The sequence below is a fragment of the Mus musculus genome, chromosome 14 (genome assembly GCF_000001635.26).
Source record: "Mus musculus strain C57BL/6J chromosome 14, GRCm38.p6 C57BL/6J".
In the NCBI taxonomy this organism is placed as follows: Eukaryota; Metazoa; Chordata; class Mammalia; order Rodentia; family Muridae; genus Mus; species Mus musculus.
The window spans coordinates 72,471,190-72,493,316 of record NC_000080.6 but is presented as its reverse complement, the minus strand read 5'-3'; the positions used below and the strand labels follow the sequence as shown (position 1 = coordinate 72,493,316).

Genomic DNA, 22,127 nt, shown 5'->3' with positions numbered 1-22,127 from the left:
CCTGGTGTGCTCTCACTGATAGTTCCAAAAGTGGTGGGCACCCATGGAGGGGAGTGCCACCACAGCAGTCCTAAATGCTAAGAGTATGGTGGACTGAGGCTCCAGCGCTCCAGGACACAGTCCCTGGAACTCCAGGCACGACAGAGTGTGGGACCAAGAAATGACCATTGTTCTGGCTCTTACCTGTGCTGTGACCCTACCTGAGAAGTGGGGCTGATATATATATTGGCACAGCTCCAGCCCCTTCTCCCTGGATCCCTAAGATGAGCTCTAAATAAACATTCTGATACAGGGAACTTTTATCAATACTTCAAAGTGGTGGCACACACTTTTAATTCCAGTTCTCAGGAGGCAGGGACAAGTAGATCTCTGTGAGTTCAAGGCTAGTCTACAAAGTGATTTCCAGGTTAACCAGGGCTATACAGCTAAACCCTGACTCAAAAAAACAAAACAAAACAAAACAAAAAAACAAAAAACAACCAAAGCAGGACCTCCCCATAGCCTACGTGGGACTTGTCCTGTCCCCAAGACCATCATCTCTGAGTTGTCTACTCATCCTGTGGGAACAGCAGAAAGTGGGCCAGGTGGCATCACACTCAGTACTCCAGCCAAGGGACAGCCACTACGGGCTAGCAGCTACATTGATTTAGTCTATTGGCATTCTTTGGCCTTGTAGTTGCCTAAGTAACAGAACAGCCATCCCCAGATCAAAATGCAGGGTGCTCCCAGGACACAGCACACAGAGATAGCAGAGACAGACTCTGTATAGAGGGAATATGCAGCTCTTTCTCCCATTGTTCCTTATGGGAGAGGAGTATTGGGAAGAACCCAGAACAGATAAAACTCCAGGAATCAGGTCCAAGCCACATCCTTACTGATTCACGAAAGCTGATATTCTTCTTAGGGAATAACCCACAAACCCTTCATAGTTATGAAAGACCTCCCAACCCTGAGTCCCCATGAAGTGCTCAATCAGATTGTCCCTGAAGCCAGATTAAGTCACCTGAAGTGCTGCTATGGAGTCAGTGACGTGATATCCATGCAGGTGCTGAGAGGTTCCAAGCCCTTGTTCCCAGATGACTCAGTGAATGGACAAGCCACAAGGGAACAGAGATGTCAACCTACAGGGAGGTAATCCCACAGCGAAGCTGTGCTCTCAGCTACCACAGCTTGCCTGTGCTGTGGTTGAGTGCTATGTACACAGTAGGGTTAGTCAGGCCTGTGGCCCCCAGGTCTGGCCCTCTCTCAAAGGTAGAGACTGAGAACACCTATAAGGGTTGGACCTAAGAATGAAGGGAAAATTTCTGTTAGTCCCAATTTGATTATAGGAATAAGTACCACCTTTCTCTGACACATAAAGGTCATATCCAATGAATGAGAAGCTAAGGGACACAAAGTTTAGAGACTGTGAACGCTATTCATTAAGGTGAATAGTTGAGCTGCAAGTTGTGGCATCATCAGGGTTTACATGAGCGGCGTGATCCGGCTGCCCTCTTCATCTGAGATGTCTTATCCCCCAGAAGTGCTTGTCTGGACAGGAGCCAAGAGCCAAGCAGCCGAGCCATACAACATGCCTCCTGGGCTTCTTCTCAATGGACAGAGGCTACAGCTGCCAGCTCTGCCTCGAAGGTAGGTGAGACCATATCAAGCACTGCATTTGATTGTTCCTGCTTGTGTGGTCCTGGAAGAGTGTTGCTGCTCTCAGTTCTCCATGTGCAGCCTCTGCATTTGTCTTGCTAAATCTACCTACAAGTTTGCCCTGAGTTTTGATGCAAATGGAGTTGTATATTCCATTTCAACTCCCAATGGTTCATTACTAGTCCTGATTTATGAGCATCATCCCTGCCTTCTTCATTGATTCTTTTTTTAAAAAAAAATAATAATTTTGTATAGATTTCATTGCACACAATCACATTATCTGTGGATAAATATGGCACAAGTTCCATAACTTCAATCACCCATTTCTCATTACTTTTCCGTGCTCACTACACTATTACAGCCTCTAGCGCGTCTCTCATCTGCAGGCAACCCTGTTGGAGTCTAGATCTTTTGGGAGAATATTTTGTCAGTTGTTTCCTTTTGTGATGTTCATTGCAGTTTGTTTCAGAAGGATTAGTTGGGTAGAGGAAGTTCCTTCCATTTCTGCCTTGCTGAAAGCTCATTATCATGCATGGGAATTTATCTTGGGTCTTCTTCTGTAGCACTGAGATGAGCATTCAGACATAGTCACTCTCATTCTGACAAGACACTGGGCATCTTGCTTTAAATGTTAAGTCAACTTGGTGGCTCTGACAGTCACATTTTGTCCTTTCCATTCCTCGAATTGCTAATATTTTTTATTTTTTTACTAATTTGCAAAAATATTTGAATTTGCCTTTATGAGAAATAATTGTATATAGTTTTCTTCTCTGGTTTTGGTACCAAAACAATGCTAGACTCATGAAATCAATTATGAGGTACTGCCCACACCTCTGTCTGCAGCAGAGCTCGTGGTAATCGGGTGTGAATTCTTTCCAGTGGAGTGTAGACCCCAATCGAGCCACGGGGTTCTGGTGGGAAGGTCCTTAGTTAGAAATTCAGCTTCTGTAAGACACTGAGCCATTTAAAGCTCTCCATATTTTTATTTGCCTGCGGCAGTGTGCAACTGTGCTAGCTACCGCCTGTGCCTTATGGAATTTGTCCTTCTCATCTCCGGTGTGAAGCAGATGGCCACAGAGTTGCTCATCTAGTACCCTTGATGCTCTCTCTCAGTGGGCTTGTTCTCCTGCTCTCTGTTGCTCTCCCATTCAGCCAGTGGCACTTTACATTCTATTTCTTGGCCAATAGCTATCCTTGGAGTGCTACCAAAGCTGCTTGTGTTCTCAACAACTTCTGGGTTCATGGATTCTCAGCTGTTTTTCTATTTCTTCCAATGTTTATGTTCTTCCTTTTAGCTGTTTTAGTTTTAATTTGCTCTTTTTTAGCACAGAGAGGAGAGCGAAACATTGCCTATATTCATTCCCTTTGCCTCTGCAGGATATTCCTGCCCTTGCTTCAGGACACACACAGTTCCTCATTCTCCCAGCCGCCCTTTGGTATGTGCTGGGGGCACTAGGCCATGAGCATGAAAGGTTTGACTTTAGCAGAGCTGGTTTAGAGATCCACAGAGTCTAAGCCTAGCCTACAGAATGTAGCTAGATTCTACATCCAGCCCAAGTCATGCTGAGTCCAAGGACTGGAAGGAGGGTGAGGATGGGCTCAGAGCTCTCTTTGGGAAGATTGGCTTACATGTAGCTCCCATGCTAATCTTTGTTTCCCTAATAGTCATCGTCATGAACCTGGCTGGGGGAGGCATCCCCATTTAGTGTTCAGTATAAGAGGTGCCATGGGCAGACGTCCTCTCTATACCCATAAATTAGCAATAAGCAAGAGCCTAGTGGCTCCATATGGGACCCAATGGATTCATGAATAGTTCTAATAACAATGCCCACAGTTCCATGTGGAGAAGAAGTTGGCACTGGTGGACTCTCCCTGGTCAGACACTGAAATCTCTGTAAACTTTCATGAGTAGGATCATTCAAGAAGGTGACTGAAGGTCATAGAGCCAGTGATGACACTGGGGGCAATGGAGAGCAAGTAAGTCATGGGCTGTGCCCTTCAGCCAGTATAGCCTAGGTTTCCATATAGGGTAAAAGGAATCATGTCTGCCCACAGATTCTGGACTGTGCTTTTGCAGACAGTATCTTCCCCTGTGCTCACCAAGCCCCGTCCTCACCCTGCCTACTTACATGATGCTTTGCCATCTGTGGATTCCAATTGTACAAGCTGGAGTGACCTCTCCAGATCACAGAATGAGCAGATCTACAGATGGCAGAATGGGGATGTGAGCCTAACAAGACCCCAGTACCCATTCCTCTGCCTTCTGTCCCAGGACAGACACACACACACACACACACACACACACACACACACACACACTCACACACATACCAGGAAGGACGAGACAATCAAGATGGGGGGAAGAAGAGCCTACCATGGAACCCATGGATGGCTCCAGCCACAAAAATACCTCTCCTGACTCATTTAGGGTCTCCAGAGGGATTCAAGGTACCCTCAGGCCAGGTCTCACCCTTCAGGCACTAAGAACCAGCCAGGCAGGACACTCAGCACACAACCTGAGTAATACTCAGAGTGATTCTTCAATGAACAGAGTTTATTCAGTGGAGAACAGCAGGGCACCACAGAGAGTCGGTGCCATAGTAAGCTAGGAGCGCATGCAGTCAAAGCTCTGAAAGGCAGGAAGGAGTGATTCGTGTGAATTGGGGAAAGCTTAAAGAGCATTAAAGAGGCACCTTATGGAACCGGAGAGATGTCTCAGGAGCTAAGAGTGCTTTGGGCTATTGTCAAAGACCTGTATCCATTCACTTTCATTCCCAACCACCTGTCACTCTGAGGGATCAGTCACTCTTTTCTGGATTCCACAGGCAACCACATATGGCATGTACCCACACAAACAAACACACATACACGTACATTTTTTTAAGAAAAAAAAAAAGATAGGTACTTTATTGTAGAGCTATGTGCTTCTCAGAGAGGGATGCTAAGGGTCCATGATGCACATAGGATGTGGCAGAGAACATTTGGTACCTTAAGAAAGCTCTAGCTAAGGTAACCCAATCACTAAAGAACACACATGGTATACACTCACTGATAAATGGATATTAGCCCAAAAGCTCCAAACATGCAAGATACAATTAAAATGTAAAGACCACATGAAACTCAAAAAGAAGGAAGACCAAAGTGTGGGTGCTTCGGTCCTTCTTAGAAATGGGAACAAAATACTCACGGGAGCAAATATGGAGACAAAGCGTAGAGCAGAGACTGAAGATGGCTATCTAGGGACTGTTCCACCTGGGGATCCATCCCATATACAGTCACCAAAACCCAACACTACTGTGGATGCCACGAAGTGCTTACTGAAAGGAGCCTGATATAGCTGTGCCCTGTCAGAGCCTTACAAATACAGAGGCAGATGCTCACAGCCAACTACTGGACTGAGCGTGGGGTCCCCAATGGAGGAGTTAAAGGACTGAAGGAGCTGAAGGGGTTTGCAACTCCATAAGAAGAATAACAGTGTCAACCAACCAGACCCCCACCCCTCATAGCTCTCAGGGACTAAGCCACCAACCAAGGAGGACACATGGCTCCAGCTGCATATGTAGCAGAGGATGGCCTTGTCATGCATGAGTGGAAGGAGAGATCTTGGTGCTGTGAAGGCTTGATAGATGCTCCAGTGTAGGGGAATTGAGGGCAGGGAGGTGAGAGTGGCTGGGTGGGTACAGGAACACCCTCATAGAAGCAGGGGGGAGGGAGGGTTGGATATGGGGTTTCCAGGAGGGGGCGGGGAAACCGGGAAAGGGGATAACATTTAAAATGTAAATAAAGAAAATATCCAATAAAAATAAAATAAAAAAAATTAAAAAAAGAAAGTTCTCTTTAGACACGCAGACATGGTTTTCCCTTCGTGAGTTCCTAGCTGTAATCATGGTTCATAGTCAGTGAGCAGCAAGATCCCAGGCAAGGCAAGCTGCCCCTTCACAGTAGGACTCAGAGGGGAGCATAGAGTGTTTCCTGGAGATCCCCAGGTCTTGGGTTCAATTCCAGACATATAAAATTCTAGGCAATTCCTTCCCTGGATCTCATAATTCCTATGTGGAGAATACATTGAAAGGAGGAAAAGAATTATGTCAACACATTCAAAGTAGCACAGATTTCAACAACAAAGATAAAACTAATAGAACACCATAGGAATAAGGAAAGATCTAGGTAGGCATGTAGACAAATCAAGCCCATAGTGGCATAGTAGGTAACTATAGTAATGACAGGGAGAAACGTTGCTTAATAGGTAGAGAGCTACTGCTGAAATATATAGGGGGTATGTTGATTAACAGATGACTGATAGACAGTACAGATTTTCTGATGAGAATGTAGATATAGATTTGTTAGCTGACAAGTAGCTCTAGATGATAGATGCATTGATTACTTGATATAAAGACGGGCAAATGGTAGCTATTGTCTACAGAGATCAAAGTCAGCCTAGCTTGTGCTACCTAGTTTTGGTGAACTTGACACACACTGTAGTCACCTTGGAAGAGAGAACCTTAATTGAGGAACTACCACCATCAGATTGGCCTATGTACGAGCCCTGTGAGGGCATTTTCTTGATTAATGATTGATTCAGAAGCCAAGCCCACTGTGGGTCATGCCCTCCTGGACAGGTGGCCCTAGTGATAGAAGAAGCAGAGCAAATTATGGATAGCAAGCCAGGAAGCGGTGTTTCTCCATGGTCTCTGCTTCACTTCCTGCCTCTAGCTTCCTGCTTGAGTTTGCCTGGCTCTCTTGGTGGTAGCCTCTAACCTGAAAGACATAATAAACCTTTTCTTTCCTGAGTCACTTTTGGTCATGGGTTTAATCACAGCAACACCGCATTTCGGCCTTTTGGCTAAGATCAAGTGTAATCATAGCGATAGTGACGCCAACTAGGACATATGTAGGAGGCAAAGCCGAATTCTATTTATCCCGGTCATCAGGATCACATTCTGGTGACTACTCCTGTCCTGGAGGTGCCAATTTCAAGCTGCTATGGCTTTCTGTATTGAGGTTTGTGCAAGTTGTCAACTGTTTTCACAGATTAAACTACAAAGAGGGGGGTATTGTGTCATTTGTTCACCAAGAATTATGATTGGTGCAATAAGAATTGTACGAAAGGGGCGGGGCACAGTCTTAGTCACCTGAAAGTTGCGGCTGGGGAGGGGTGATGGAAAAGGGACTCAAAGCTGTTACAATGGCTAGAGAGTTTCATTCCAGAAAGTCAGAGTTCAGCAATTTGACAAGGTCAGCATTTGCCCATGGGCGTGTGGCTATGTGTAGGTGACTCGCTTTGAAAGTGTGTGTACACAACACCTGTGTGTGTCCAGAATCAGAGGTCCCACTTTGATTTTCTCCTCTGGCAAACAGGTGATAAGATAGATAGATAGATAGATAGATAGATAGATAGATAGATAGATAGATAGACTGATTTTAAAATATTGGCTTGTGATAGATTAACTGATTAAAAGACGTAGGTGATATATTGATTGATTCCTTAATAAAATAAAGATAGGAGATAGGTGGGCAGCTTGGTTAACAGAGTGGACAAATGAATATAGGCAGAGAGATATAACATGGCACAATTAAATCTGTGTGCCAGTATTGCTAGCAAATAGGTGGAGATAGAATTGTTTAGGCTAATTAACAATTGGACAATGAAAATTCCATTCCATAGCTGGACACTCTTCTGAAAATTAAGATCCATGCATGGCTGCACACTGGGGGGTAGTAAGGGTAGTGAGGATGGATGGACAGGTCAAAGAGGGATCTCAGGAGGATTAGCCTCCTACTCTTTGATTTTAAAAGCAGTCAACTTTTGCCTTCTTCCAGGAGAGAGTCCGTTTCGGTGACCCCTGTTGCCCAGGCCACTTCTGCTCTGCTGAAACCTGGAGTGTGGAGAAGAGGTATTGGGAACAAAGCTGGTACCTGTCCTGTCCACCTGGGATGTTCTGTTCTGTCGTGGGCCAAGCCATCCCAAGGGGCCTGAGTGCGGCTGAGGGCACTCACAAAAATATCTAGCAGCCCTGGGGACCTCAGGACCTAAGGAACTGACATCTTAGAGACAGATCCAGTGTGACCATGTTACCATAGGCAGTCTTGGACAGATGAGACAGGTTGATGAGGGGGCTGGAGGATGTTTGGGGTGTGAATGAGGGGTGTCTCATACTGCAGCCACGTCTCAACTCATTTGCATATCTCAGCCTCCTGGCCTCATGGTGTGGGGGAACACCAGTAAGGCTAAAGCTAGGTCCTAATCTGCTCTAAGACTATCCTTGGACCAGATGCTCATGATGACCCTGAGGGTACCCAAGAGCCTCCAGGGTAGAGGTCCTGGCCACTGTAGTTGGCCATAGGCTCAGTAGGACCGCCATTGTCCTGTCATCCACACTTCTGCCTCCTATGGCCACACATAGATTGGAAGATGTCTGAGCTCATTGGGAACAGATTTGGAGCTTGATATTTATTATACAGCCTGAGCTGGGAGGAAGATATGCCTCAAGACCCCAAATTTGCAGCCTGTAGCTTCTTCTACCTTTAAGATTTCTCCAGCCAGGAGAAACACTCACCCCAGGGATTCCTCAGAGGACCCCTGCAAAGATCTGGCAAATCACAGTCTTCTTTCCTGAAACTCCTCCATCCAGAACACTACACAAAATTCATGTCCCTTACTGTGAGTCTCTAAGCCCAAGTCAGTACTTACCCAGACCTTCAGTGTGATCGCATCCCAGACAGCTGAGGAGTCTGGCTCAGGGTGTGGCTTCTGGGTATAATTGGCCCCTGCTCTCATCTTAATGATGTTCTGCATCAACAGTTCAGGCCCTGAAGATTTGCTCGGATCAGAGAATCCACAGAATTTTTTTGATTCTTCTTCAAAAGCAAAATCTCTAAAGTGAAAGGATTCCTTTTTTATAGGAAAAGATGGAGTCATATGACCCCATCTTATGAGGAGTCTGGTCCAGCTAGGTCTTTGTGATACTTTTCTGATGGCCTGGTCTTTTGCTCTGGAAGGGTCTCAGAATGGGTTGTCTGGATTGAGCTAACTACATGGCCTCAGTAAATTATGTGAAAAAGCTGGGTAGACAGAATCTTCACAGTTCATAGAGGAGTTCCCAGGCCTGGACTATGGGACAGATGATGTTCTGTGGTCTCTGCAATCAAGTGCTTCTGTCTCAGAAAGTGGTACTAGATTAGAGTTGAAGGATACCCTAGGAAGTAGGTTGCCACCTCCCACCCCCACCTCAGTTTATCCATCCTTGACTAAGGAGAGCTCAGGAAGCAGGATGGTTTCCTGTAGGTTACAAGGTTCAGCATTTAGGAGGTGGTTCACATCTCTCTACCATACTCAAGAGTGGTCTATTCTTGTATGAATAGACTTGTGTCCTCTCTCTGTCTCCGTCTGCCTGTCTGTCTGTCTGTCTCTGTCTGTCTCTTTCTCTCATATTCTGGGTTGAGGACAGTCATAAAAATGGGATCATATGACTCCATCTTTTCCTATAAAAAAAGACCCTTTCACTTTAAAGATTTTGCTTTTGAAGAAGAGTCAGAATAATTATGTAATTCTCCTCTGTCTAAAAGGATCCCAGCAGAACACCATTAAGATGAGATCAGATTTCAGTCATGCCCAGAAACCACACTCTGTCAGAGCTGCCTTATAGCTAAGTTTGGAGCCTTCCATTGGTCTCTACCCTGAGATAGCCAAAAGCACCTAAAATGCCCTTCCCAGGCATTGCAGATTCTGGACTATTGTTGTTTTTTCCTCATTTTATGACAAGCAAGCAGGGTCAGTAACCTAAGAAGGGGACACATCCCAGGTCTTACCCACCATCCCCATGGGCTAGGATTCCTGGTGTGAGAGCCATCCTAGCCTTGGAGAATTCAGTCACTCTGTCCAGCCTTTTCACTGACTCCTTTCTGAGATGCATAGATGTGGAGCTGTGGGAGGTAAACAGGGCAGGGGGAAGTGTTGGAGGGGACTGCTTTCTGTTCTCATCAGTTCTTAACTCTCTGGGCAGGAGCTGAGCCTGCTCAACCTGGTGTTGGCTTCCATGTGACAGCAGAGACCGCCTGCCCTGTAGGTCACTTTTGTCCAGTAGGCCTGGGGATGGCTTTACCCTGCCCTGTGGGCACCTTCTCAGATCGGTGAGTACCATTGCCTAGGCCTGGTGTTGGCCCTGGCTTCCTCTCAGCCCTGCTTCCTCCAAAAATCTAGCCAGTTATGTCTTTCAGAAACCAAGAGTATTGGCTTCAGATAGTTCAATTTCTCCTGGCCTAGGAGACCAAAAATTCTTGGGTAGGCAGTGAGCCTTGGACCAAGGTGGATCCCACGGGTTCTTGGGGGCTTTAGATGGACCATGCCCAAGAAAGGCTGTAAAGGAGTCAAGTCAGATGCCTTTCCAGTGCCTTATTTGAAAATAAAACCTCCCCTCTAAATCTCTAGGAAACTCCAGCCAAGAGCAGACACTTCAAAGCAAAGGGACAGTTGAGAGCCACATGGATGGAAGGATTATAAATATTCTGACTGTAGATGCTAGTGAATTCTGAGGCCATCAATCCCTTGAGTTTGAATTGAGAATAAGAGGGAAAAGATAATTAAGTGCCTGCCACAGAATTGGGTGTGGGGGGAAGGGAGAGGAAGACAGGCAGACAGAGAGACAGACAGATTATCTCTAGATTATGAACCTTCTTCTCTGGGCATCTTCCTGATACTACCTCCTAACGAGGAGACAGAATCATAGGGGCTATAATGAGGTGGCGGTAACCAGATAGCCTATCCTTCAGGATGGCACCTACTCACCCCCCAGAGCTATCAGGCCCCACTGTCGACCATTCTATACCCACTGCCCCACTATCCCAGTGTTTCTTTCTGTCTCCTAGGATGTTTCTTTCCATGTCCTCTGAGTGCCTGCCATGCCCCCCTGGCCATTTCTGTGCTGCGTCTGGCCTCTCTGCTCCTTCAGGACCCTGCGCTCCTGGCTACTTCTGTCTATCGGGAGTCTCCTCTCCAACCCCAACAGGTATGAAACCCTTTGGGTCTAAAGGGGCTCTGACCCCACAAGAGACCTTGTGGTGGGGAACCCTGGGGGAGGCTTAAGACTGGGGTAACTACATGCTGGATAATTTGAGGGAAGAGGGGATATGTATAAGTGGAGACTGGGTATAACCCTTCCTACCCTCTAGCGGCAGCAACACAGCTCATGCCTTTCTGCACACATCATCCTCCATTCCACCCAGATCCACTGGCTCAGTCATAGACTTGCTGGGAGACAGGCAGAGAGAACTGAGGGTTTCTGCTTAATGACCATGGTGACGCTCTGTGGATCACATAGCGGCTGAGCTAAACACTCATCCTCACCCAAACTGGGGTTACAGAGGGTGCCTTGTGAACAGGTGGGATCCAAGGCATAACTGCAGGAACATACCGTCTGCAAGTCCCTGCAAAGTGCAGGGTAGGTTAAAAGGTGAACTCTCTAGGGCTGTGTCCAGTTATCTGGTTCCTCACTCAGAGGTTAATTCACTCTGGAAGAAAGTTCCATTTTCCCCCTTTATTTCTGAGCATTTCATAATACATACAATAAAATATGATTATATTCATCCCCCGTTTCCATCTCCAAACTCCCTCATATTCCCAAATCCTTCCAACATAGGTCCTCACAACCTCATGTCATTTATTTTGATAACTCACTAAATCTTAGTTAATGTTGCCTGTATGTACACGTGAAGGTGTGTATTCCTCCTCTGTAGCATGGCCACATCCTCAAAAAAAAAAAAAAAAAAAAAAAAGAACAGTTTTTCCTCTTCCAGCAACTATCCACTACCAATAGCTCCCCAGCATGGGGTGGGGCTTCGGGATCATCTACCCCATTTGTGCTGGGAATTTGGCTGGCTCCATCTTGTGCAAGTAGCCATAGTTACTGGGTTAGTGCAGTCCTGGGCTGCACTAGCCACGTCCAGAAGACAGTATCCCATTCACTCTTTCCCATCCTCCAGCTCTTCCTTTCTCTCTGTCTCCTTTTCTGTGATGTGTCCTGAGCCTTGGTGGTGGTGGTGGGGGGGCAGAGTTAGCCTCCTTTGGGGGGTGTCTCCATTGGGAAGGTGGCAGAGGGAGACCAGAATATGGCCACACACAGAGAACTGAGCCTTAGCTTTGAGAGGTCAGCTGAACCTGGACCAGAACCTTCCTACCTGGCTTGCCCATTATTCAGAAAACATTCAAGATGCAATTCCAGCTCCAGATAGAAATTTCAATTTTCTAATTGTCATGGGTAGGAAGCCAGAAGGCAATGCTAGTCCCCAGGGAGGTTGCTGAACCAGAATGACAGTCAAAACAGAACCAGCCTCCCCGTTCAGCACAACAGAACATGAAGATGGTATCCATTTAGTCTGTGTCTAGATTGAAGGACTCGGAAAGTAACCTCAGAGCAAACTCGGGATGGCAAAGCATGGCTCTGAGCCAGGGAGAGCAGGGACAGGCTCAGGGGATGCTAACATCCCACTGGCTCCTTCCATCCTAAGACGGGTCATCACTGTCCTGTGCACTTGCCATGGAGAGAGATGATCTGAGGTTCTCACAATGTGTTAGAGAATGTGTGCTATTGACCTGTGGGGAAGTGCAGAGGGAATGATTATTGGTAGTGTTATGCTCAAAAACACTCTTAGACCCTCTAACCTGAACCCAAGTCTACACGGGGTGGGTCCTGGTGTCACAAAGCCATCCCAGACTTGGTGGTGACCAAGACGTGGACTCCTCATATATAACCCTTCCCCAACAGGCCGCTCAGGGCACGGTGGACCCTGTCCCCAAGGGCACTTTTGCCCCCGTGGGACCAGTCTCCCACAGCCCTGTCGTGCAGGCTCCTATGGCTCCCTGCTTGGCCAGGTTTCCTGCTTCCCCTGCCCTGCTGGCTATTACTGCCCTGAGAACATTACCAGCTACAGTGGATACCCATGTCCTGCAGGTTTCTACTGCCCACGAGGTAAGTGCATGGGACATAGCTTCCCCAGCCAGGCTGCCAGCAGGAGTCAGCAAAGGTTCTCTAGGCTCAGTTCATATCCCTGCACTTTCAGGTCCATTGCCTTGTGGGTAGGGTGCTCTCAGGAACCAGGAGATACTATTTCTGACCTCTATTTCCAGGTACCAAGCATGCTGCCCAGTTCCCTTGCCCCCGGGGCTACTACAACCCAGACCCACTGACCCACAGCCTGGACAGCTGCCTCCCCTGCCCGCCAGGCCACTACTGTGGTCAAGAGAATCTGACGAAGCCATCAGGGCCCTGTGATGCAGGTTTGGTTCCCATGTGGGTCCCGATAACCCCCTACTCACCCCCAGACTTCCCACATCTGCCCCATGCTTGAGGCCAACAGCATAATACTCAGAGCAGTTACTGGGATGATGGGGCATGTGACATGTTGAGGTTGGCTTTGACCCCCTGAGAACAGTGCCTGCCCCACCCTGCCATTGCCACCTAGGCTGGTACTGTGTGTCAGCGGCATGGAATGCTCGCCCCTTTGACTTGGACAATTACACCAGCACCAACTGCCTGTGCCCAGCCACTGCCACAGGGGGAAAGTGTCCAGCTGGCTCCTACTGCCCTGAGGGAAGCCCAGAGCCTATACCCTGCACACCAGGCTCCTTCTGTGCCACCTCAGGTAAGAGCCAATTATGCTCCGCCCAGACTGTCTATGAGAGAAGTGGTTCAGCCTCCTTTCCCAGCTCTGGACTCATGGCATAGCTGGATAGAGATTGTCAGTCAGTGGCTCTCTCTCTCTCTCTCTCTCTCTCTCTCTCTCTCTCTCTCTCTCTCTCTCTCTCTGTGTGTGTGTGTGTGTGTATTTTACCTTGTCCTAAGCTGGGAGAGTCTCAGCTCATTTAAGGCACTGCAGAACATAGTGAGGCAAGACTCTATCTTCTGTCTACTAAACTTAGTCCACTATTTCAGCCCTGTGATCACCTGGATGTGAACCTCAGACCCTGTGTGACTGAGAAACTGAGCTATGTCGCAGTTTCTGCCATGAGAAAAAGGGCATCTGGAACATAGCTTGGCTTCATGGGTCTCAGGGCAGGGCTGACGTCACGTGTACTAGTTACTCTTCTCAAAGGGGTGACTGAATACCTGAGGGGAAAAAAAGCTTAGAACTCACAATGGGAGAGAACCCTTTAAGTGCAATAATTGTGGTGAGCCTTCTGCTAAGGGCGCTCATGTTCATGTACACCATGGAACATGATGCACACAGAAGCACATGGGAGAACTTTCTGGCATTCCTCAGAGCAAGCATGCGCACACAAAGTACAGCAGGGAACTTTACTGCAAGAAAACTCATTAAAAAATCAATACAGTACAGTGTGAGCTTCATGGCTCACAGGGCCACGCCTATAGGACTTGGTGGGACTCACATGGACTGGAATTCACTTGTGGGTAATTGTGGTCTCAGTGTGAAATGTCCTTCATAAGGCCTACATGCTTGAGCTCTAGGTTGCCGGCTGGGTTGAGCTGCTTCAGATGGCTATGGAATTTTTAGGAGATGGAATCTTTTGAGGACGTGGGTCATTAGAGTCAGGCCTTGGGCTTTTATAGCTCAGCTCTACATCCTGTTCCCTCTCTGATTCCTCACTAGAGATGCAATGTGACCACCTACCCCTCCCCATTCCCAGCTACTACATCTTCCCTGCCATGGGGGAATGTATCCCCTCAAACTGTGAGCCAGAAGAAACCCCTCCTTCTTTAAATTGCTTGTTGGGTATTTTGTCAGAGGAGCGTGAAAAGTCGTGAGCATAGTAAAGACAGGAGTCATTAGAGTTGTTGGACCTGTGGTGATCACAGAGGTCCTCACTCTGAGGAGACACCCATTTCAGTGTCAGTGTGGAGCTCTGGAAGATGTACATCCTGGGAAATCCCTCTGTGTAGGAATCCCTTTATTTATTTCTAAATGAATAAAACCCAGATTTATTCTTGAATGATGGGGAAAACAAATTAAATCTGATGAAAGAAATAGTTAGCTACAGTCATTAGAAGTAGTGACAGATTATTTTGTTATAATATAAATTTGAACAGATATTTTCAAGTTCATTTTAGTAATAATGTGTAATATTATGCATGCTCTTCCATTCACCTGTCTGATTTCTGGCACCTTCTCCAAATAATCACTTTTGAATGGAAAAAAAATGTTATTCACATAGTTAGTAATGATGAAAAAAGAAAAGAAAAGAAAAGAAAAGAAAAGAAAAGAAAAGAAAAGAGTGGTCACCATCTAAATCTTTCAGTAGGAGAAATACAAACCAGTATTTTGTTTATTTATACAATGAATTTTTCTAAATCTATTAAACTGAAGAAACCAGAACTGCGTTTATTAGCTTGCATTTTTCTTTTTAATTTTATTGAAAATAAACTCTTTTCTTGTACAATATACTCTGATTATAGTTTCCCTTCCCTCTACTCCCCAATCCCTCCCTCCCCTCTGGATCCATTCCCTTTTTGTATTTCAGAAAAGAATCGGTTTCTAAAAGATGACAACCAACCATGACAAAATAAAATTTAATAAGATGAGGTAAAAGTTGGACATGACAACCCAACAAGAGGAAAAGAGTCCCCAGAATCAGAGACCGACCAGTCAGGAGTCCTCTAAAAACACTAAGCTAATAGCTACAATATAAATGTAGAAGATCTGTTGTAGATCTCTGTAGGTCCCGTGCTTGCTCTTTCTGTCTCTGTGAGCTCTTGTCTGTCTTGCTTTAGCTGATTCAGAGGACCGTGTCCTCCCAGTGTCTTCCATCTCCTCTGCCTCTTACAATTCCTGCAGGATTCCCTGAGCACTGAGTGGAGGGATGTGTTGGAGACCTCCCATTCAAACTCATTCTCTCTCTCTCTCTCTCTCTCTCTCTCTCTCTCTCACTCTCTCTCTCTCTCTCTCTGTGTGTGTGTGTGTGTGTGTGTGTATGTGTGATGTCTGGATGTGAGTCTCGGCATCTGTTCTCATCTGCTGCCAGAGGAAGTCTCTCTGATGATGACTGGATAAGGGACTGACCTATGAGAACAGCAGAATATCATTAGGAGTACTTTCAGTGATATGTTTGTTTTTAGACCAGCAATTTTGGTTTTACCCTAGGCTTTTGAGCTGTCTAGTCTCTGGTTCTTGGTTACTCTGGCAGTGTCAGGTATGGGTTCCTTCTTGTGGAGTTGGCTTAACTTAAATCTGACAGTGGTTGGCTACTCCCACAAGTTCTATGGCACCATGACTCAAGCATATTTTGCAAACAAGACAGATTATAGGTCAAAGGTTTTGTGGCTGTGTTAGTATCTATATTTCAATAGCTCACAGAATATCTTCCCACACCCAAGAGACTTGGATGTAGGGGTGAATGCTTCTTGTAGGCACCAGCTCCACTTCTCAATGTTCAATGTGTTGTGTGCATCTTCACCTCAGCAATGAGGTCCCACTGTCAGTTGCAGAGAGCAACCCTTTGTCTTAGCAACAGCCTAAGTTATTTGGGGATTTTCATGAGACACCCTTGATGAACAACTTAACTGAATGCAACTCAGTTCTACCGTTGGAAGCCTCACCTGGCAACAAGAGATGGTCGTACATATCCTTATTATTAGGAGTTCTCATTAGGATCAGCCTATAGAATGGGAGAAGATCTTTTATTAAGGCTACACCCAATAGAGGACTAATATCCAAAACATATAAAGAACTAAAGAAATTAGATGTCAAAAAACCCAAATAATCCAATTAAAAATGGGGAACAGATCAAAAAAGACTTCTCAATAAAGGAAACACAAATGACTGAGAAATACTTACAGAAATGTTCAACATCCTTGACCACCAGGGAAATTCAAATTCAAAACTACTTTGAGATTTTATCTTACACCTGTCAGAAGGGCTAAGAACAATAACATGAGTGACAGCTCATGCTGGCAAGGATGTGGAGTAAGGAGAACACTCCTCTATTGCTGATGAGACTGTAAACTTGTACAGCCAGTATAGAAATCAATATGGCAGTTTTCTCAAAAAGTTGGGAATTGATCTACCTCAAGACCCAGCTATACCACTCTTGGGCATATACCCAAAGGATGTTTCATCCTACCACAAGGACATTGGCTCAACCATGTTCATTGCAGCTCTCTATTCATAATAGGTAATACTGGAAACAACCTAAATGTCTCTCAACAGAAGAATGGAAAAAGAAAACGTGCTACATAATAACAGAATATTACTCTGTGGTTAAAAAAAATGACATCATGAAATTTGTAGGTAAATAGATGGAACTAGAAAAAAATTATCCTAAGTGAGGTAACCCAGACCCAGAGAGATAAATATGGTATGAATTCACTTATAAGTGGACCTTAGCTGTTAATGATAATAAAGCTACAATCCATAGACGCAGAGAGGTTAGGTAAAGAGAAGGAGTCTCAGGGGACACATGGATCTCCCTAGGAAGGAAATAGACTCGATTTTATGGGTAGACTAGGAGCAGGCAGGGATGGGAGCAAGGAGGATCGGGTGAGGGGGGATATGAGGTACACAGAGAGAATGTGGGCTGAAAAGGGGGGGCATGAAAACTGAGAACAGTAGAAACTTCCTGGAATCTATGAATTTCCTTGGTGTCTGTTATTATGCAGTATGGGAGTTTTAAACATTCCTTTAGGATGATAATTCAGATTTCCCAAATGACTCATTCTTATACACAGGTAGCATAAAGATGCAGGATGGTAGTTAGGGAGATTTTAACTGTGGAACCTGGAAACAGTAACAAGAAATGAGGAAAAACCACTTCAATGGAGAGATCCTCAGAAATATCGAGGCAGTGGTCATCACTGAGGAAAATCTGTATTATGGAACTTTACCTCTCGAGAACACAAAAAAATATAGACTGGATATGGCCAGGTCTCTGTAATGCCAGCACTCAGGAAAGGCAGGAGGCTTTCAAGCTATAGACCAGCCTGGGCTACATAGTGAGACCCTAACCGGCACCTCTGAAGGCAATCAAATCACCTGCTAAGAATGAGTCCATTTTGGGGGCAGGGAGGGTGCAGAGGACAGTTTACCATTGCTCAGTTAGCCACTTGATTTTGGTGAAGATCCTATGAAATTACAAACACTAGAATGAGTCAGAAAATAACCCTGCAAGCCAGGAAATGGGGAGCACCCTACAACATTTCCTAACAGTTGTCGTGCTGGTTGCATATACACACTAATATGAAATGTAACTGCAAATGAAATAAATAGGTGATTTCTGATATTTAAAGCAGCTCAAGGGAAGACTTGTTTGGACTCACTGAAGCTACTAACCATCATGGCGGCAGGACAGCTCACAGCTATGGTAATGGGAGCAGAGGAAGCTGGGTAGATGACATCAACAAACAGGAAGCAGAGGGAGACTGGGGCCATTGGGCTGGACTGTGGCCTTCAAGGCCTTCAAGGCCCGCCCTCCTCCAACCACCTCCTTCAGCTAAGCTTTACCTCCTAAAGGTTTCAGAACCTCCCAAAATAGTGCTACCAGCTAAGGACCAAGTATTCGAGCAGATGAGCTGAAGGGGGGTGGGGGGGGGGAGAAAGGGGTGGAGTTTACATCAAAACCATAATACCAGGCTCCTCACAGACTCTATCAGATCAGTTCAGATTCATCATAGACTGTAGTTTTATCCTGGGGTGTGGGGTTATGTCAGTTGCAGTTGGGAATTCAAGACATATCTTGAGATCTTGTTTTTGTGTGTGTGTGTGTGTGTGTGTGTGTGTGTGTGTGTGTGTGTCTGTTTGTTTGAGAGGTGATTCTACTGTGTGACTTTCATGACCCTCAGACTTCCAGTCCTGAAGCCCCTAAGAGCTAGGATTAAGGCATGCACCACCATTTTTAAGAAACCTAATCAGTTTCAGCTTCTTCCTACCCCCAGGTCTCCCCACACCCACTGGGCCCTGCCAGGCTGGCTACTTTTGCATAGGAGGCTCTGAGTCCCCAGCTCCAGTGGATGAGGTGACAGGGGGGCCCTGCCCCCCAGGATCCTATTGCCGTGAGTATCCTTATGGACCTCTTTCTTGGGCTTAGCTATGATCCTATCCCTTTGTCTGCTGATGAACCTGATTCTTGGGTTGGTCTGAATGTGAGGAGGAAGCCAGAGGAAAGGAAGTAGTTAGCAGTGATTGGGCTGGAGTGGAGAAGCCTTGGGAAGGGTATGGTTAAAGGACACAGGAGCCTATACTGTGACAATTTGAGTGGTTTTGTTTGGACTAAGAACAATGGCAGTGGCCTGCTTGCACTTGGAGCCAGCTTGGTCAGCTCACAGTGCTGTGAGGACTGGTGAGTGTTCTGTAGCTCAGAGGGGAATGTCCTGGGTATCTCTCTCCGTGCAGCTGAGGGTCAGAGAGCTGGCCCAGTTAGTAGAATTTGAGCAGTGGTAGATCTTACATCTTTGTGGGTCACAGGTCATTCCATGCTTTGTGGCCCTCTGAGGAGTCTTTCCTCCTTAACCCATATCTTCCTTGTGCCCTCAGCTGTAGCATCACACAAGCCTACACCCTGTCCGGTGGGCACCTTCTCCAGTCTCCCAGAGCAGACCACGTCCTCCACATGCCGGTCCTGTCCTTCGGGCTTCTACTGCAAGGAGGCAGGACTCCAGGCTCCCAGTGGGTGGTGTCCAGCAGGTAAGAGGAGGGGAGAGATGGGAAGCATGAAAAGAAAAGGCCAGTGTGGGTCCAAGGGGCAAATTTCTGGGACCAGAGCCCCAGAACCTTCTGCCAGCAGAAGACACTGCCAGAGCCAACAGTCTCCGGTAGAGGGAGGGGCCGTCCTTCCTCAGTAGTCCTCACTTCTTCCAGGCTATTACTGTGACTCCAGCACTGGACCTGTCCAGGACTTCAGCTTGTACCCATGTCCTCGAGGGTATTACTGTCCTGTGGGCACAACTAAGGCCATGTACCACAGCTGCCCAGTGGGCACCTACGGTCCTCGAAAAGGTTTGACAAGCATCACCGAGTGCCAGCTGTGCCCTGCTGGGAAGTTCTGCTCACTGGCTGGGATCTCAGCTCCCACAGGTAAAGAGAAAGGTCTTTGGGGGACACAGAAGGCCTTGGGAAGCCGTGGACCTGAGTAGGGACAAGTCCATTAGATAACGTACTATGTCCACAACTCTGAGTCAGAACTACCAGTGTGAGTTGCCTGGAAAGTGGTCTGTATGCTCACTGCTTCCAGAGACAATGGGAGTGATGGGAGCCAGCATGACACCCCAACCTCAGCCCAGGGATCAGGTCTCTCCCTGGTTCCGAAAAGATTCTCAGGGGCTGCATCATCATACACACTGGGAAGTTGTCCATCACTGCCCCCTTCTGTAAGTCAGAGCAGCATCCAGCTGTAGACACACTTGCAGAGAAATAGCCACCCCCTTCATATTCTTCTCAAAAACCTTAGAATATCTGTCCTATGCCCCTGGTGTGCTGGTTTGAGAGCAGGTAGCTTCTGTAAGAAGTGCATCCATTAGAGACATATAGACATATAGGCCCAGTCATATAGGCCCAGACATATAGGCCCAGTCATATAGACATATAGGCCCAGTCAATGATCATCTCAGTCACCTCTCAAACTGGGACCTGACCTCAAAAAGTTTCAATGGGACTTCTGTGTTAATTCAGGACGAAGGCCCTTGAAGTTCTGAATCCCCACAGCTCCATGCCACACTGGCCACAGGTGTATCCCATGACCCCTCCTGCAGGGAAAGTTCAGACTGCCCTAGGTCTCAACATGGTCAGCAAGGGACTTGAAGCCTATCCTGACCGGACATCCTCTCTCCAGGAGTCTGTGCTGCAGGGCACTGGTGCAAAGCAGGATCTTCCAGCAAGTACCCCACAGATGGGGCTGGGGGCCTCCGCTGCCCCCCAGGACACTACTGTCTTGAAGGTACTTTCAACCTCAATGGCACCATAGTGATGCTGGGAGAAAGAGAAGGCTCCTGTTTTCCCAGCCCAGTGCTCCCCTCAGATGCTGTTTCTTGCTCCTCAAAGGCCTTATTAGCTCTGTTTTGTATCCACGACTGAACTATAAGCTTGAACATAGAATTTTTGCTATAATAGCTACTTCTCATCAAACCTGTGCCACCATCTTCAAACCCTTCCAGATGTAAACTTAGGAAAGCTGCCTAAGGATTGATGTGCCCGTGGCACTATTTTTCTGTAGCCTTCTCCTGCTTCAGCAGTTTCCCACTCAGAAGGCCTATTCAGGCCTGGGTATCCCTTCTCTCCCAGGCCAGATAGCAAATAGTGTGTAGCCTTCTAGTGCCCTGTACCAAGTCCATTTTTGGTCTTCCCACTGCCCACTTTACTTCAGTGAAGGTGACCAGAAACTCACAACTAAAGCGTCCCTCCTCTGGCCACTGAGGAAGAATCCTTGTCCTGGTTTGTGGGGAGGGGCCATCTCAGGGCACAGGAGCCTGGGGGCAGCATGGCTATTTCTCTAAGTCTTTGGTCCTGTAGGCTCTCCAGTCCCAGCCCCGTGCCCACCTGGAACTTGGTCTTCAGAAGGAACCAGAGGCCCAAAGGGATGCCGGCAGTGCTCTGTTGGACAACTCTGTCCTGGGGGCCTCCTGCCAACCTGGTCGGCACCTTGCTACCTAGGGTAGGCACAACGTTCACCTCCCAGTTCCAGGTTTAGAAAGGGGTTATCTGCACATATCTAGGGGGCTCTGCTTCATCTGGGAATATGGCATCCAGAAATCAAGAGGAAACCTCTGCAGGGTAGCTGAGGAAGGGCAACCCACTGCCCTTCAGGACTTGTAGGCTACATACAGACCTGCGGAGCTCAAGCCATGCCAGGTCCCAAAGCCTTGCAGACAAGGTCACTAGGGTTTTCAGGGAGCTGTCTGTGGCCCCAGGCCACATCCCTGCTTTCTTATAGACTCAGTAGAGCCAGTCAAAGACCATGATGGGAGAGCAGACAAGAGGGCAAGCAATGAAAGTCCCAGTTAATGACTGATTTGGGTCCTCAGGCTCTGCTCATTGTCAGTCCCCTGCCTCAGGCTGCACATTACTCAGGCACTGTTCTTAACTAAAGACTTTTTATTTTCTTACACCTGTCCAGTATCCCCTTCACTGGAGGGACTGCCCCTGCTATCCTCATGGAGAGTCTGTCTGGGAGACTTTGCCTTCCTGGACACTTCTGTCCTTGGGGAATGGTAGATGTCACTCCTTGTCCTCCCGGCTCCTATGCCTCCCACACTGCCACAACAGAATGTCTCATCTGTCCCAGTGGCCGCTACTGTGTTCCAGGGATGAGGCCACAGCTGTGTCCCAGAGGTGAGTGAGCATCCAGCAGTCCTGCTGGCTTGTCCAAGGATCCTCTGGCCAGAGAATGGGGACGAGCTATGGCCAGTTAGGCCTCTCACTTCCATCAGGCCTTATTTGAGTTCTGAGGTACCCACAACCTTAGCTGTATGCTCCCATAACAACGCACACTCCCTGAATTTGAGATGCTCTCGTGACTTGGGTGGAAGCTGCTAATAGGCCAAGCCTCTCTGCTG

At 47.0% G+C, this 22,127-nt stretch overlaps 1 protein-coding gene across 1 annotated transcript; it reads left to right on the top strand.

The window, feature by feature from the left end:
• The first annotated feature begins 1,468 nt into the window (after window positions 1-1,468).
• Window positions 1,469-21,225, top strand: Gm30500 (predicted gene, 30500). The gene is made up of 12 exons (XM_017316341.1): window positions 1,469-1,629; window positions 7,459-7,532; window positions 9,642-9,768; window positions 10,504-10,643; window positions 12,399-12,602; window positions 12,761-12,910; window positions 13,096-13,275; window positions 18,516-18,632; window positions 19,114-19,263; window positions 19,438-19,653; window positions 20,328-20,512; window positions 21,085-21,225. The coding sequence occupies exons 1-12, from the start codon at window positions 1,469-1,471 to the stop codon at window positions 21,223-21,225; spliced, it is 1,845 nt and encodes a 614-aa protein (XP_017171830.1).
• The last annotated feature ends 902 nt before the right edge of the window (window positions 21,226-22,127 follow it).

Coding starts and splice junctions, on each gene's coding strand:
- Gm30500 (XM_017316341.1), top strand. CDS start 1,469: ATGAGCGGCGTGATCCGGCTGCCCTCTTCATCTGAGATGTCTTATCCC. Junction 18,633..19,113: donor CCCCCCAGGATCCTATTGCC/GTGAGTATCCTT, acceptor TTGTGCCCTCAG/CTGTAGCATCACACAAGCCT. Junction 19,264..19,437: donor CAGTGGGTGGTGTCCAGCAG/GTAAGAGGAGGG, acceptor CACTTCTTCCAG/GCTATTACTGTGACTCCAGC.